General features: G+C 59.6%; 1 protein-coding gene and 1 non-coding gene across 3 annotated transcripts in view; both read left to right on the forward strand.

Annotated features, from left to right (window-relative positions):
• Window positions 1-3506: 3506 nt before the first annotated feature.
• On the forward strand, window positions 3507-5831 carry LOC110483028 (uncharacterized). Its single transcript, XR_013340877.1, has 2 exons — window positions 3507-3541; window positions 5436-5831. It is a non-coding gene; the product is annotated as an uncharacterized LOC110483028 (transcript).
• An 8607-nt stretch (window positions 5832-14438) lies between these two features.
• NHERF2 (NHERF family PDZ scaffold protein 2) overlaps window positions 14439-17342 on the forward strand; it is a 32481-nt gene continuing 29577 nt past the window's right edge. The window contains exon 1 of one of the 2 annotated variants that reach the window (XM_031506085.2): window positions 14439-14688. In XM_031506085.2, the coding sequence (XP_031361945.1) occupies window positions 14479-14688 (210 nt within the window). In that variant the 5' untranslated portion in view covers window positions 14439-14478. Of the gene's footprint in view, window positions 14689-16653; window positions 16798-17342 lie in introns of those variants that run through there. The other variant, XM_031506086.2, reaches the window with a different exon arrangement.

Consider the following 17342-nt stretch of genomic DNA (forward strand, 5'->3'; position numbering starts at 1 on the left):
CACCGGTTTCGCTTTCAAGTGCCTCTTTCTGGGACATCAAATTCATTTAGCTCATTCTCCAAAGCCACAAATCTGAGTGGCTGCAGTAATGTGTGTGGTGGGAGGTGAGAGCACAGCAGGAATGAAATCGGGTGGAGAGGCTCTTTGGAGAGCTCAGCTGGGTTTATTGCAGGGGTGAAGATGTGGTGCCTCCAGTTGCTCACCCCTCTCTCCCCTCAGCCATGGGGTCCCTCAGGATGTTTTCCAGAAATCCCAGTTCATGCCCTGGAGCTGTGGTGGAAATGGTGGGTGCAGTGCAAAAATTGGAGGCACCCTCTGGAGAACCTGAGCATCCAGCAGGATGGGAGTTGCAGCAGAGCCTTCCTCTTACAAAAAGAGTGATTTTGTTCCAAAATAAAAGAAGAAAACTTTAAATTCTTTGAGTAGCAGAGCCATGTGATAAATCCCTATGGTTAGGTTCCTCAGAGAAGCTGGGGCTGCCCCATCCCTGGAAGTGTTCAAGGTCAGGTTGGACAGGGCTTGGAGCAACTCAGGATGGTGGAAGGTGTCCCTGCCCACAGCAGGGGGTGGGACTGGATGGCTTTCAAGGTCATTTCCAACTCAAACCATTGATTCTGTGATTCAGTGATGATCCCATTCCCCTTCCCCTCAGCAAATGTGGAATGACATCGTTAAGGGTTCATCCGAGCACTGGGATGAACCCCAGCACTGGGAGCTGTGTCAGTGTGGTTGGGAAATGTGATGCTGGAGTCAAAATCTGAGGGTTTAAATAAAAACATAAAAATGGGGTTTCCAAAAAGGGCTTGGGGTCAGCTGGACCCTGCCCGGGGTCGACAAACACCTGCTGCTATGGAAATGACCTGAGAGGCTGAGATCTCACATTCCTGTGAGTCTGTACCAGACTTCCATAGGAACCAGGACTTGCTCAGAAGTTTTTTATCTCCCAAAAATAAGCAGGATTTTGCTCCTCTGGGGGAGTTCCTGGCACAAGCCCACCCCGGAGCAGCACGGTGCCATGTGCCCGCTGACGTGCTACAGTATTTGAGGAGCATCGTCTTCTGTGAGGGGAAGAAGAATCCTAAAATTATCTTTACTTACTTAGAATATAAATAGAAGACAAATTGCTTATCAGCTGTTTCGTTGGAAAGATATTTAAAAATTCCTGGGAGAGGAAACGTGCACTCTGCTGGAGATCTGGGGCCGTGCTGTATCCCCAGGGTCTCGGCGCCTCGCAGACAGAGCTGCTGGCTGTCAGCAGGGATCACTCCCAGGAGGAAAGAGTTCAGTTCATGGAGACTTTAGCAGGGTGACAAGTTACCCAAGTCACACCAAAAACACACAGAAAAGACACTTCGGGCAGATCCCTGGGAATGAGAAAATCTTCTGTTCCTGGCTGGGAAGGCTGAGCCCACGTTGGAGCGTGGCTGCAGTGAAACAGGAGCTGCTGAACCTGCCTTTGTTTGGGCACAGGGCAGGTGCAGAACAAGCCAAGAGGAGCATCAGGTGCTTCCTGATGGATCCTTCCTCGTGGGGAGGAGGGAGTGCCATGGCTTTAGCCGGGGGAGCGGAGCCCTGCGTGTCCCGTGCCGGGTGACTGGGGATGCGCTGTACCGCTGCCATTCATTAATGGCTCCAGCAAACAGGAAAGTGCTGGGGCCCTTCCAACGTCCAGAGCACTCAAGGGGTGACAAAAATAGCCCATCCAGCAGGGATTGGCTCCGAGTGAGACGGGAGCCAGGCTCATCCTTACTGTAAACCTGGGCGCTTCCAAGAACTCGAGCTGTGGCTGAGCTGGCCTCTGCTCTGGTTCATTACAGGAAGGAGCTGTGCTCTGCACAGACGTAACTTCCAGCATCCTCTCACACAAGGCTGGATCCTCCTCTTGCCGACTGGGATTTGCATTCACTCCCATCCTTCTCAGAAGAGGAAAATCCACACTGACATTGCCCATCCCTGCCAGGCCAAGGGGCTGGTTCCTACAGGAGCAGGACGTTGCTTGGCTGAGATCCCACACTCCACGGGGTCCTCAGCATGGCTCTGTGCCCAGTGTGAGCCTGGGAAAACATCCCCCAGAGTGGAGAGGTGCAGAACACCAGCAACTGCAGGCTGGGCTGACAAAGTTTCCACTGGGAACTTGTGCTTGTTGGGTGGACGAAGAGGGGGCTGGATGCTAAAGGACTGGGGGTCCCAGTGGTGGGAAGCAGCCTGCATGGGATTCCTTTGGACCATGTTAGAATAAAATCCACAAGGAGAAATTCCAACCTCTGCCCAGAGCAGCTGTGGCTGCCTCATCCCTGGAAGTGTCCAAGGTCAGGTTGGACAGGGCTTGGAGCAGCCTGGGATAGTGGAAGGTGTTGGGGTTAGACTGGACGGGCTTTAAGGTCCTTTCCAAACCAAACCATTCCATAATTCTAAAATGCTGAGATGAAACTTAATTTCTGTGTGGCCTGAAAAAAAACCCTAGAAATTATTTAGTCCTAGTTCAGCGTATAAAGCCAAGAAGTTCCCTAATAAACAGGAGGAACTGGAATTGCTCTCTGATGAGCATAAACTTCACCTGCTCAGTTTCATTAAGGAATCTGGGGAGGGTGAAATCAGCTGACTGCAAAGGCAGAATTGATGGTGATATGGTCTTTAAGAAGAGCTGAGTGGCAGAGGAGGAGGGCAAGCAGCCTGACAAAGCCACTGCAAATGTCCTGAGCACTTCACCGCGGGCAACGCGAGGATGCTGATGGATGCTTGGGATGCTCCAGGCTGCGGGGGAATGCCCAGAGGATGCTCGAGGCCATTAGGACGATGCTGAAGGAGGATGCTCCCAGACGCTCGGGTTGCTCTGGGTTTCAGCGGGATGCTCAGAGGACACTCAGGGCCATGGGGAGGATGCTAAAGGCGACAAGGGGGGATGCTCAGGGGTGCGCGGGATGCTGCGGCTTGCAGGGAGACGCTCGGGGACGCTCCGAGGATGCTCGGAGGGCCATGCGGAGGGTGCCGGCATCCCGGGGGGCGCTGCCGCGGGAGGAGGCCGGGGGCTGCCGGGGCGGAGCCGCGGGGCCCCTCCCGACGGCGCTATAAACCGGCGGGGCGCGGACACGGGGCAGCCGTCGCTGGGGTGCCCGGGGCCGGGCACAGCCCTGCCCGCAGCCTGCCCTGCGCCATGGCGAGGGGACAGCTGTCGGGGGGCGCCTGGGGGGCCCTGGTGCTGCTGGGGCTGATGCTGCCGGCCGCCCCGGCGGGCGCCTGGTACAAGCACGTCGCCAGCCCCCGGTACCACACGGTGGGTCGCGCCTCGGGGCTGCTGATGGGGGTCCGCCGCTCTCCTTACCTCTGGCGGCGGGAGCTGCCGGCAGAGCCCCTCCGGCATCCCGGCACCTCCGGCGGGGACAGCCCCCCGTCCCCGGGGGAGAGCCCCCCGGCCGCCGGCCCGGCCCCGCCGCCGCCCGGCCCCGGCCGCCTCCTGCAGCGCCTGCTCCGGCGGGGCTGGGGCTGGGGCGGCCCCCGCCCGGCCCCCGCCCGGCCCCCGCCCGGGCCCCGCCAGCCCCAGGTAACGCGACGGAGCGGGCCCGGGGGGATCCGGGGGGATCCGGGCGGAGCGGGCGGTCCGCGGTGCTCCGGGATGCTCCGGGATGCTCCGGGATGCTCTGGGATGCTCCGGGATGCTGCGGGATGCTCCGGGATGCTCCGGGATGCTCCGGGATGCTCCGGGGTGCTCCGGGATGCTCCGGGATGCTCTGGGATACTCTGGGATGCTCCGGGATGCTCGAGGGATGCTCCGGGATGCTCTGGGATGCTCTGGGATGCTCCGGGATGCTCCGGGATGCTCCGGGATGCTCCGGGGTGCTCTGGGATGCTCCGGGATGCTCCGGGATGCTCCGGGGTGCTCCAGGGATGCTCTGGGATGCTCTGGGATGCTCTGGGATGCTCCGGGATGCTCCGGGATGCTCCAGGGATGCTCCAGGGATGCTCTGGGATGCTCTGGGATGCTCCGGGATGCTCCGGGATGCTCCGGGGTGCTCCAGGGATGCTCTGGGATGCTCCGGGATGCTCTGGGATGCTCTGGGATGCTCTGGGATGCTCCGGGATGCTCCGGGATGCTCCAGGGATGCTCTGGGATGCTCTGGGATGCTCTGGGATGCTCCGGGATGCTCTGGGATGCTCCGGGATGCTCCGGGATGCTCCGGGATGCTCTGGGATGCTCCGGGATGCTCTGGGATGCTCCGGGGTGCTCCGGGATGCTCCAGGGATGCTCAAGGGATGCTCCAGGGATGCTCGAGGGATGTGATCCCCGTGCGGGGTGTGGAGCCGTGCGCTCACTCCGCGGCACCCCGGGGGCTGGGGGGTCACCAGGTCACGGGGAGTGTGGAGCCTTGCAGGGGTTTCATCAGGAAATTGGGGTTCAGGGAACTTTGGAGGGTGGCACCGGGTAAGTGCGTGTTTGTAGGGGCTGCGCTTGGCCTTTAGGGCGCAAACAGATCTGGATGAAGTGGGCAAGGTCAGCTTGGACAGGGCTTGGAGCAACCTCGTGTAGGGGAAGTTGTCCTGCCCATGGCAGGGGGCAGAACTGGAGGGATTTTAAGGTCCCTTCCAACCCAACCCGTTCCAGGACTGTAGGATTTCTGTGCATTTTTGGTACATCACAAACCCTGCACTCTGAGGGACCGAGCTGCCCGTGCCCGAGGGTGTCCATGGGGTGTCCATGGGGTGTCCATGGGGTGTCCATGGGGTGTCCATGGGGTGTCCATGGGGTGTCCGTGGGGTGTCCATGGGGTGTCCATGGGGCTGGCAGCCTGGTGATGCCCAGATGCTCCCAGCATGGCCCTCCCCTGCTCGGGACCCTTCTCCTGCCCCTCAGGGCTCATCCAGGCTGCGTGGGACTGCCTCGGGGCCAGCTCCAGGCTTTACATTTCTTTCCTCTTATGTAAAGCTGGAGCCAACATCCAGCTGAAATCCACCGAGGCTTTTAGCTGTTGGATCAGCCCCTGAAACATGTAGCTGTATTCCTCCCCCACTTCATTTTTTTTGGAGGAAATCTGGGATAAGAATCATTTTGGGAAAGCCCAGACAGGTCAACCCAGCCCTGGATACGTCTGTGCTGTCCTGGGCACCGCAGGCTCTGACCTGGGTACACCCTTGCATCCCTCTGATTTCCCAGCCAAAATCCCACTGGCAACTCTGTGGGCAGGTCCAAATGTAGAATTTGGGTCTGAGTGGGGTTTATTTGTGTGGGGTTTATCTGAGTGGGGTTTATCTGCATGAATGGTGGCAAAAAGAGAACCTGCAGGTCAGAGCTGAGCCTGTGGAGGAGGAGATTTAATGAAACTTGTGAATGGAGCTGTGGTTTCAACACGGCACTGGGGGAAAACGGGGTCCCACGTGGGGAGGGAGGTGCTGCTGGAGCTGGATGCTCCAAAATAATCCAATCCCTCTTCTCCTTGCAGCTCTTCCCGCTGGCTCGGAGCCGCTGACGGACGTGGGGGAGATGCTCCGTGTGCCAGAGGAGCCCTGGCTGCCCCGGCTGGGACCTGCTCACCTGGCTGGCAGGGAAGGTCTCCTCGGCGGATCTCCGGGTACTCCGACCTCTCTGAAACCACACAGACAGTGACATCCCAAAAAATCTGATTTCTCACGGCCGCTGCCCAGCCGCAGCGGCAAATCCATCTCGTTTCCAGGTCAGCCTTGTGCTGTGAACTCGGGGAGAAAGAAACAGGGGAGATATTTATTTTTGTTTATTTTTTTTACATTTCTGTACTGGCTTGTTTTCAATCGGATAGAAACATGTACTGTTCGCTTCCTCGGAACCTGCCCTCATTAAAATGAGATGTGATCAAAGGAAACTTTGGCTTCCCGGTGCTGTTGTGAGGGTCTTGGTGGGGTTTTTTTGAGAGCAAAACCTGATCTGGCTCTGCACGGGGCAGACACGTCAGCAGTTGGGTCACTCCCAGATTTTTCTGACATGATTTAATTCCTTGACACAATTTTTTCTGCAGTTTTACAGTAAATCTCTTTTACTGCCTGTTGGGGAGTCACTGCCAGGCCAAGTGCCAACTCAGATGACAAAATTTCGGGATATTTCCTCGACTGGGCTGTACAAAAGCTCTGCGAGCCCTCACTGCTCTGCTTGTGTTTTCGGGTTTAATTTCTATATATTCCCACTGATGGAAATAAATGTCAATCCCCATTAAAAGAGGGAGAAACCTCAGGGCTGGGCAGGAGCACGTGGGGAAGGGGCGTTGGAGCGGCTGGGATCTGGGATTTAGAGAAAACTGAGGTTTGGGGGCTGAGTTTGGCACTGCTGAGCTTTAACCTGCCAGCGGATTTTGCAGGAAATTTGACAAAAAGAAACCTTTCCACCCCTTTTAGATGAACCCCCTGCTCTGAGGGGGTTTGTGCTGCCTTTGGTTGGGTCTGGAAGGAAAAATCTCGCCTGGGGTTTGTCAGGGGAGCCAGGCCAGGCCCTCCCTGCCACGCTTCCCTCACCCCAGGGCTGCTGTCACCCCTCACAGGCTCTCGGGAGGATTTCAGGGGCTGTAACCCATGGAGGATTGTTCTCTCCCTGTTGTTTTCCTCCCCAGTTTCTCCTCCAGTTCCCCTCTCCTTGCCCCCTCCCACAATTTTCCAGCTCCTGCCCTTCGATGGCGCAGTGCTGGGACTGATGAGACTCAATTGCTGCACTTGAATCCATCCTTGGCAGGAGCCAGCAGCCCCTGGAGTGGCCACGAGGCCAATTTCTCCCAGAAAAGAAGGGATAAAATGAGGTAGAACAGGTAAAACTGCTTTGAGCAGGAGGGTGCACGGGGGGTGGAGGATGGTGGCATGAGAGACCCTCATCTGTTGGCAGCAAACACCTGAACGTGCCAGTTGCTGGAGTGAACCCAGCGAGACATCCAGTGAACCACAAACCCTTCACTCCTCACCTTGGAAAATCATTTTTCCTGCAGAACTCCAGCTGATTCCTCACCGGGGCTGTAAAATAATTCCCTCTGTACTCCTGTTTCTCTGGAGGCATCTGGGCCTTCCCTGGGGGTCAATGAGCCAAATAAAAAGGAAGGAAGCTTAAAAAGGCAATTAATTCCCCTCCCTCCTCAGGGCAGGACCCAGCCATCCCTAATGGATGTTAATCTGATTCCTTGTAATGCTGGTCCTGAGGGAGATCCCCCATTCTTCCCGTGCTGGACCAGGGGATCCCACGGCCACAGGGAGTCCCTGTCCAGGCCCCAGGAATGCTCCAAAATGAAATGCAGCCACAGGGATGCTCAGGGGGAATGCCAACATCTGGGATCTGCAGCTGGGAGCAAAGTGAGGGGACAAAAGCTGTAGAGAGGAGCACGGAGAGGCCCAGAGCTGCAGCAGCACATCAGCTCCCGGCCCTATTTGGGGTCCTGGTGCTGCCCCAGCTGTGCAGGGAAAACTGCAGCCGAGGAGGTCAATTCCCCATCCCACTTTGGGATGGGTGGGGGGCTCGGAAACCCCCAGGTGCCACAAGTCACCCCTTCCCTGTCACCCCTTCCCTCCCGCCGTGTCCCGGAGGCTGTGGGGCGGTGGGCAGGAGGTGCCAGGAGCGCAGGTGGCTTCCCCAGACCCTCTTGTGCCCACCACGGGGGTGAGGATGAGCCCTGCCACCATGTCCCCATCCCTGCACCCTTGCAGAGCAGGGAATTGTCCCCGTGGGTGCCCCTCTGCCAGCGGGACCCCAGCCAAGGGCACAGGTCCTGGAAGGGATGGGCGCTCCGGCTCTCTCCTGTGGCCCTGCCCCGTGGGAGGGTTTGGGCAGCGCAGGGATGGTGCTGCTCGGGGTGTATTGTAAATGCAGCTGAACCCAATGGGGAAAATGACAATGCCTGACTCAAGAAGACTGAATTATTTCTTTATTATAACTATGTTAAAATACATTAATATACTATATAAAAGGAGGATATTAAAACTACATCCTGCTTTCTCTGACTCTAACTCGAACACAACTCGTGATCCTCTTTGAGAGTGCAGCCCCAGGTGGGTTGGATTGGATTGGATTGGATTGGATTGGATTGGATTGGGTTGGGTTGGGTTGGGTTGGATTGGATTGGATTGGATTGGATTGGATTGGATTGGGTTGGGTTGGGTTGAGTTGGATTGGATTGGATTGGATTGGGTTGGGTTGGATTGGATTGGCCACCAGGCTCAAACAATCCTCACCAGAATCCAACCAAGGAATCACCCCAGGGAAACAATTCTCTAAACACATTCCACATAAAAAAAAAAAATAAAGAGCAGAAATAAAAATTGTTTCCTCTTTCATTTCTCTCTGTGCACCTCTATAAAAATCCTGAAAGGGAGAAAAATGTGCTTGCCACAGGAGTGCCCACACAGCACACCTGGGCAGGAGCTGGAGGTGGCCCAGGTCCGTGCCACGCTGCCTTGGCACTCTGGGTTGCAGCAGGGGCTGGCGATGCCCACGCTTTGTTCCAGGCCCAGAGGAGGGGGAATCCCAGGGGCCGTGGCAGGCAGGAAGATGTCCCACCCCAGCCGGGGCAGCTCCCTTTCCTTCCCGGCTGCCCGGCCTCTCCCAGGGGAGCAGCAGCAGCCAGAGGGGCTTTGGGAAGGGCAGAGGCCGGGCAGGAACCGGCCCTGGGGAGCAGCTGTGAGCTCAGCCAGGGCTGGCCCGGGCACACACAATGGTCCCCGCGGGCACCGGGAGGAAGAAAACTCCCCGAGGAATTTCCTCCCCCGTCCTCAGGGATGCAGGCCAGGGCTGAGCACGTCTCTGGCCGTGGGTGGGAGCTCCTTGCACGGAGCTGGATGTGCCGGCTGCTCCCTGCAATGGCCCCAAACGTGGGGAGCCCTGGTGCTGAGCTGGGCTCTGCCAGGGATCCCATCCCTGCCACCCCTCCTGTCCCACCAGCCAGAGGACGGATGGGCACTGGAGATCAGGGCTGGGAGCTGCAGGGAGCAGGAGGTGATGCCACCTCTGTCTCCAGGGTGCCCAGGGCAGTGGCAAACGGCTGTGGCACAGAGACCCTGTCACAGATGGGCCCTGCAGCAGCCCAGGGCCAAGGCCAGGAGGAGATGTTGGGTCAGGGACCCCTCGGGTGTCCCCAGGCCCTGGCAGCGGGAGGTGCCACCCCCATGTGGAGTGCACACAGGGCTGTGTTTGGGGAGTGCCCGCTCTGCTTTGAGCAGCTCAGCTGCCACGGGCACCTGCCAACAGGGGCAGAGGGACCTGTGCCACCAGGAGCAGAGGGACCTGTGTCACCAGGAACAGAGTGACCTGTGCCACCAGGAACAGAGGGACCTGTGCCACCAGGGGCAGAGGGACCTGTGCCACCAGGAGCAGAGGGACCTGTGCCACCAGGGGCAGAGTGACCTGCGTCACCAGGAACAGTGACCTGTGTCACCATGGGCAGAGGGACCTGTGCCACCAGGGGAACAGAGGGGATCTGTTCCACCAGGAACAAAGGGACCTGTGCCACCAGGAGCAGAGGGACCTGTGCCACCAGGAGCAGAGGGGATCTATTCCACCAGGGGCAGAGGGACCTGTGCCACCAGGGGAACAGAGAGGATCTGTTCCACCAGGAACAAAGGGACCTGTACCACCAGGAGCAGAGTGACCTGTGCCACCAGGAGCAGAGGGGATCTATTCCACCAGGGGAACAGAGGGACCTGTGCCACCAGGGGCAGAGGGACCTGTGCCACCAGGGGAACAGAGGGACCTGTGCCACCAGGAGCAGAGGGACCTGTGCCACCAGGAGCAGCAGCTGGTGCAGCTGGGGGTGGATGCTGCCAGGACTGCCTGCTCCTGGAGGTGGATGCTGCTGAGGATGAGTGCTCACAGTGACAGAGGGTCCCAGAGCCAGCGCTGCGGTGACACCCATGCCCTTGCCGTGGCAGGCACGGTGACATGCCAGCGTGGCACCATCAGCAGCACCAGCTCAGGGGATGGGCTGTGCCAGCAGCAGCCTCCTCAGGACCCAGTCCCTGTGGAGCTGCCTTATCCACGGGGCTTTCCTGGGGACACCAGACACATCCCAGCTGCTCCGGGGAAAGGCGTTGTCCTGCCTGCCAGAGGCAGCGGGTGTCTGTCCCACGGGGAGCTGGGTGTGGAGCAGATCCCCGGAATTCCCACGTGGAGCCTCAGGTGTGGCCAGGCTGGCTGGGCCCGTGGCCAGCTCCCAGCACCCGGCAGCACCAGCCCGGCTCAGCTGCCCCAGCTCTGCCACTCCTGTGGGCAATAAAGGAGCTGCCAGCGTGGGCAAGATGCATCTCCCGGCTCTCAGCAGCGTGCCTGAACTTTCTGGACTTTCACAACCCACAAAACCTGTAATTAATCCTCCTAATGATCGCTTCTCCTCCTGTCCTCATCAATCTAACCTGGGGAATGTTTACAGCTCAATAGTGCCACACGCAGAGGCTCGGGGAAAATGAGTTGGTGTTTTTTATGAGCTCTCCTCTCATTCCTGGTTCCTCCGGCAGCACAGATAAATCATCCCCTTTGAAATCATCCCCTGGGAGCAGCCAGGCCCGGCAGCCCCACGCTGAGCCATGCTGAAACAAGGCAGGAATGAGCACGGAGCATCCGAGCCGCTGGGAAATCCCAGGACTTCATTTATTCCCAGTTAGAGCCGGTCGCTGCGGTGCCAGGGGCTCTCCCAGCAGGGATCCCCAGCACCGGGAGCAGCCCTGGCTCGGCCACAGCTCCCTGCACAGCCAGCAGAAGGTGCTGGGCTGCCCAAACTGCGGGGAGGAAAGCTGGCTGTGGATAAACACCAGCACTGAGGAGGAGGAGGAGGCTGAGCGGGAGGAAGAGCAGCTCCCACAGCTGGGAAGGAGCCAGGAGAGCTGGGAGCAGCTCCCAGCCCCAAGCAGGATGAGCTCAAGCGACATGCCGGGACAGGGATGGGCTGAGTGGGACATGGAAAAGCCACCAGAGCTGCCCAGAGCCACTCGTGGAGGCACGAGGGACACACAGGGCTCCTGGCACCTCAGCTGTGAGGAACCCAAAGGCACGTGGAAAACTTCCCATCCCTCTGGAAGCTCTGGCACAGCCCAGTGACTCCATCATCATCGACCATCCTCCTCCTCAGAGGGCTCCTCACCCTCCCACTGCCTCAGGAGCAAAGCTGACTGCGCAGGCTTGGGGGCTCAGCTGAGGATTTCCCAGTTTCTGCAGGAAGATGGACTTTGTGGGCTCCCCAAAATCCCCACTGGCAGCTGCCAAGGAGCCTGGAGGCCGACTCTGATTTCTGCAGCTGGGAAAGTCCTCCCAGCACCTGCATTTTGGATTATGTTGCAACAGCATCAGGCCCGAGGCAAAGGGAGGAGGACACAGGTGGGATTCTCTGTCACTGCCCAGAACTGGAAGCAGATGTCGACCAAAAAAAGCTCCAAACCCTTCCAAGGCACGGAGCTCACAGGTCCCTGCACTGCCTCTGCCTCCAGGCAGGCCCAGTGTGGACTGAGAGATGTGCCTGAGTCAAAACACCCAAAATTTACATGGAAAACTTCTGCCTGAGCAGGATCTGCAGGGTTTACCCACGGCTCTGCCATTCCAGGCGCAGGAACCTCTCTCCTGTTCTCAGTGAGACCTGGGAGGATGGGAAAAGGCAGGATGGGGAGAACCAAAGGGATTTTGTACCTCGGGAGGATCTACCTTTGCACGATGTATTTTAATGTTCCTTCCAGCTCCTTCTCCACCAGCTGCAGGGAAGAAATGCAGGATTTCCCTGTGATCCATGTTGGTGCCCAGGGATGCACGCTGGGATGATCCCAGGACAGCCCAGAGCTGGTGCCAGAGGCACAGCCACAGCTCCTGAAGTACAGCGATCACAAAATAAATGTTTTATTTTAGGATCACAAGGTGCTCAGGCAAAGATCCAGTGCTGAGTCAGAGCTACAGCTGACTAGAGCGTCCCCTACATCCTCCACAATAAATAAATGGGGTTTTTTGGGGAAAGAATGCCCAGGGCACACTTGAGAAAATGCTTGTGCTTAAAAAAAAACGTAAACAACTGTTTCCCCCCTTTCTGAAATATTTTCTCTCTGTTTTATTATCTTTTAAAAAAAAATTTCATGCTCCCAATGCTTTCAAAAAGATATTCAAAAGGGTTCAAATATTTACTCTGACCACCTGAAAGATTTTCTCCCACTGTGTTTTTATTGCGCCAAATGCAAAGAAAAACTTTTTGGTTCAAATAAACTTGAAACAATTCCTTCTCCTCCCCCTTTCCCTCCCATATTTTGGTTTAGCCAGCGAGTGGAAAAATCAATTCTTCGCACTCCTCCAGCCCGACAAAAAGCTTCAGGACTCCACAAAGAGGCTCTGGGGAGCAGCTGTGCTGTACAGCAAATAAACCTGCCTCAGTTTCTCTGCTTCCTCTGGGTCACCCAGGACTTCGTGCTGAGGTCGGCGCTGCTGGGGTGACACAGGCAGTGCAGGGGCCAAAGAACCATCACTGGGGAACTAAAACATCCTCCTGGTGGGACCTCAGATCTTCATGGGGGACTAAAACATCCTCCTGGGGGACATCAGATCCTCCTGGTGGGACCTCAGATCCTCCTGGGGGACATCAGATCTTCATGGGGGACTAAAACTTCCTCCTGGGGGACATCAGATCCTCATGGTGGGACATCAGATCCTCATGGGGGACATCAGGTCATCTTTGGGACATCAGGTCCTCATGGGGGACATCAGATCCTCCTGATGGGACATCAGATCCTCATGGGGGACATCACATCCTCCTGGGGGAACTAAAACATCCTCCTGGTGGGCCATCACACCCTCCTGGCTGCCACACGTGTCTGGAGGCAGGGCCTGAGCCCGTGCCCACCCCACGGTGACAGACAGCCCAGGGGACAGCACCGGTGCCCCCGGTAGCCCCTGCCCTGCAGCTCCCAGAGCCACAGTGCCTGCAGGGAACGAGGTGGGAAGGACTGGCAGAGATAAATAATGCTGTGATTTCTCAGGATGCAGTCTCCAAGCATGTTTGTGGTCCCGGGGTTTTTAAGGGTGAATTTATGTATAACTGCAGTGGAAGTAGGGTTTTTAAAGCAAACTACGCATTAAAATAAATCAAGATTAATTTCTGGAGCCTTTTCTTTCCAGCCTCCAGCTGGCTGCTGTGTTTGCTTCAGCCCTGTAAAATCTGGGAGGAAAGCAGATGAGGAAGGAGAAGCTGCAGAAGAAGGCCTGAGAACCTGTGTCACAGGAATGTGACACTCGGGGCCAGCACTGTGACAGCTGCTCTGGGTCACGTCCTCTTGTAAAAGATTTCAAGGAAATGAAGGTGAGGAATGCAAAAAGGTGAAGACGGGGATCTCTGTGTTCCATTAAACAAACTCAGCCCAGGTGAAACCTGGGTGGCCTCTCCAAGCTCAGCCCAGATGGAGCCGGAGCCTTTCCCCACCAGGAGTCATCGAATTTGGAACGGTTTAGGTTGGGAAGGGCCTTAAGGGACTTAAAGCTCCAGTGCCATCCACCCAGTGCCACCCCTGCCATGGGCAGGGACACCTTCCACCATCCCAGGCTGCTCCGAGCCGCGGCCAGCCTGGGGACACTTCGGGGATGCAGGAGCAGCCACGGCTTCCCTGGCACCCGTGCCACAGGGAGCCGTCGGATCGTGCTGCTCGGGGCTTCTGGCCCCGGGGCTCCACCAGCCGCTGGTGCCGATGCCGGTGCCGGTCCCGGTGCGGCGCCGATGCCGGTGCCGGTGCCGGTGCCGAGCCCGGTCCCGGTGCGGCATCGGTGCCGGTCCTGGTCCCGATGCCGGTCCCTGTGCCGATGCCGGTGACGATGCCAGTCCCGGTCCCGGTGCCGAAGCCGATGCCGGTCCCGGTCGCGATCCCGGCGCCGATGCTGGTGCTGGAGCCGGTCCCGGTGCCAGTGCCGATGCCGGTGCCAATGCCGGACCCAGTGCGGCGCCGGTGCCGATGCCTGTCCCGGTCCCGATCCCGACACCGATGCTGGTCCCGGTGCCGATGCCGGTGCCGATGCCGGTGCCGGTGCCGGTGCCGGTGCCGATGCCGGTGCCGGTCCCGATGCCGGTGCCGGTGCCGATGCCGGTGCCGGTCCCGATGCCGGTGGCGGTGCCGATGCCGGTGCCGGTGCCGATTCCGGTGCCGGTCCCGATGCCGGTGCCGATGCCGGTGCCGGTGCCGATGCCGGTGCCGGTGCCGGTGCCGGTGCCGGTGCCGCCCCGTCCCTCGCTGCGGCTCCGCCCCGTCCCCTCCCGTCCCGCCGCCGTCCCCGCCCGCCGCGCTCCCGGTGCCGCGGGGCAGCCGCAGCATGGCCGAGCTGCGCATCGCCCCGGCCCCGGCCCCTCGCCCCGCTGCTGCCCCGCTCCCACCGCCGCCCGCAGCCCCGGCCCCGGCCCCGTCCCCGTCCCCGGCCCCGGCCCCGGCCCCGGCCCCGGCCCCGGTCCCGACCCGCCCCTCGGCGCCCGCCCCGGGCCGCCCATAAAAGCGGCCCCGCGCCCGCCCCGCTCCGCCGCCGCCGCCGCTCCGCCGCCGGCCATGGCCAAGGACCAGCTGAAGCCGCGGCTGTGCCGAATGCTGAAAGGGGAGAGCGGCTACGGCTTCCACCTGCACGGCGAGAAGGGCAAGAGCGGCCAGTTCATCCGCAAAGTGGAGCCCGGCTCGCCCGCCGAGGCGGCGGGGCTGCGCGCCGGGGACCGCGTCGTGGAGGTGAACGGGCTCAACGTGGAGCAGGAGACGCATCACCAGGTGCGGGATGGAGCGGGGCACACGGGCACCGGGGCCGAGCGGGGCCGTGCCCGCTGCAGCCTCCCTGCGGCGGGCAGAGCGGGGGTTTCACCCAAAATATCCCCGCCGGAGCATCCCCGGCCGGGCAGCGCTGGGCTGGCCGCAGCGGTGCGGTGGATGCTCCCCCGAAATGCCGGGGCCGGGCTTTGCGTGGCCCGGGATCCGCAGCTCCGTGCGGGGTCGGGCTGCGGGCGCAGGACGCTGCAGTCGTGTCAAGGTGGGGAAGGCGAAGGTGTGCGGGGCTGGGCAGGGCTCTGCCGCGTTATGCAATCTGTGGTGGAAAGGAATGGGGAGACCCGGGCTTTATTTCCGGCTCTGCCGTGGGTTTTCTTGGCTGCTTCGGGCGAGCTGCGCCTGCCTGTGCAGCCCCGAGTGTGGGAAGATGCCTGAAAATCTGCAGATAAAGCCGTGCAGATGTTCGGCAGTTGGGCTGGCCGGGGAGCGATAGGGCTCGGAGGGGAGCCGTGGCTCTCCCTGACCACGCTTGGGCAGGTCCAAGGCTGCCGTTTCTCTGCTCTCCAACAAAAGCTGTTTCGGGCTGTGGCATTTTCTCCTTGTAAAACTGAAACTTGGATTTGTCAGACAGTTTAGTCTAAAAAACCCAAAAAATGCGGAAAAAACAAAACAGCAAGCAGCGAGGTTCGAGCTGCTCCAGTCCTGCTGGACACTCGGAGCCTGGCAGGGGCACAATTTGCCTCGTGGTTTGTGGAGCTCTGCAGGATTTGGTGTTTTAGTAACTTAAAACATCTGCTCAGCCCCGCTGCCAGCGCTGCATGGGGGCAGAGCTGGGATGTGCCGTGACCCCACAGAGTTTTGGGGGGCCGTGTGTTCCCAGACCTCACTCCAGGTGTGCATGTTGCCGTGCTGGAGGTGAAACAGCCTTCCAGGTGGCTCCAACAAAGCCTGGTGGACTCCTCTGGATGAGCCTGGTGGGGTTTGGTGGCGAGTTGAGCTTGTTTTGACGCTCCGAGCCAGCCGTGTGAAAGTTGATGTTTGTCCTGAGTGGGATTTCAAACCCCTTGAAGGAGGATCCCCATCTTTGATGTGGCTGGCCAGGAAGGAGGGCTGGGTTCCTGTGGTGCCTTGGAAGCCACCAGAGCTCCCTGCTGGCGCTGGGCTGCTGGGGACGGGCGATAGCGGAGCCAGCTGTGCCTTTGAAACGTGCTGGGGCTTCCCAGTAGGTCAAGTGAAATGGGAGGGGGAAATTTCCATTTCTTCCTTTTTGTTTTTTCGTTTGTGTTTTTGCTGCTGGCGGCAGGATGGAGCGCTGGCACTCGCTGGCTGCTGCAGAGCAGTGATTGGAACGAGGTGTCCCCATCCAGGGTGTCCAGGAACTCGCCCGGTGCCCGCTCTGGCTGCCGTGGCATCTGAGAGCGAGAGTGCAAGCGCTGGGATCACCCTTTTTCCTGCCTCAATACCACAAGAACCTCTTCTTCCCCCAAAACCTCGCCAGCACTGATGGGCCGTGGCGAGGGCGATGCCCTGGTGGGTCACACGGTGGCTCTGAGCAGCCACCTCACCTTGGTCCTTCCTCGTGCTGCTCCTTGCCCAACCTTGAACAAGTAACACTTCTCCATGTGCCCTGGGGAGCCCGCAGCACACAAGGCCTTGCTCTTTGGGTGTAACTGTGTTTCCAGCCGAAGCTGGCAGCATTTTTGTCTTTGTTCTCTTGGTTTTTTTTCCTGGCCTTGCCCAAGGAGCGAAGGCAGAGCGTGCTCTGTCTCAGAGTTGCGTCCTGGGTTCCTCGGAGCCGGGCAGAGCCGCAGCTCCTGAGCACAGAAAGGTGCCCGGGGAGCCTGGCAGGATGGAGCAGGGCACGGGCACCTCTGCGGGAGCTGCTGCTGGCACCGTGAGTCCTTCCTGGGCGCTGCCGTTTGGCGAGGGTGGAAGGGCCCGGGGCTGGCGCTGCCGGGCTGGCGCTGCCGTCACCAGGGGTAAAGTCTGCTCGGGTGGGGCTGCGGAAATCCTGGGGCTGGGTCGGGTGCTGAGGAGGTCCCAGATGAGCAGGACGGGCTGCATTGTCTCCAGAAGCCTGCGGGACTCCAGGCTGGGAGCATGGCTCGGAAGCGGGTACGGTGCTGGGCAGGAGCTCGCCGGGAGCTGCTGCTTTGCCCCCCACCTCTCTGCTCTGTCCCCAGGGAGACCTGCTGCCTTGGGGGGCTCCTCACAGCCCCTTCTGCTCATCCTGCTCGTGGGGAGGGGGCAAGGGGCTGCTCTGTGCCACTCTCCACCCCTGGCACTTGTACCTTTGCTCCATCGCTGCTCTCGCTGTGGCTGTTGGGGGGCTCGGCCGTGGGGTGAGCCCAGCACTGCTCCACGCCAGCTTTGGACCCTTCTGTGGACCCTCTGAGCATCTCTGCGGTCTGTGGGACCCCTGTGATCCCCTGTGCTGCCTGCAGCACCCGAATTGTGGGCTCTGGGGGATGGCACTGCAGGGCCAGCACCTTCCCCGTCCGCATCTTTGCTGCCGAGCTTTGACTGCTGCTGCTGCCAGGTCCCCTCGGGGAGAAGTGCCCCTGCCCGGGCACTGCTGGTGCCAGCAGATGTGAAGGGATCTGAGCGGGAGCAGATGGATTTTCTGGGCCTGATGGATCAGCCCCTCCAGGCTGCTCGGG

The sequence above is a fragment of the Lonchura striata genome, chromosome 16 (genome assembly GCF_046129695.1).
Source record: "Lonchura striata isolate bLonStr1 chromosome 16, bLonStr1.mat, whole genome shotgun sequence".
Taxonomy (NCBI): Eukaryota; Metazoa; Chordata; class Aves; order Passeriformes; family Estrildidae; genus Lonchura; species Lonchura striata.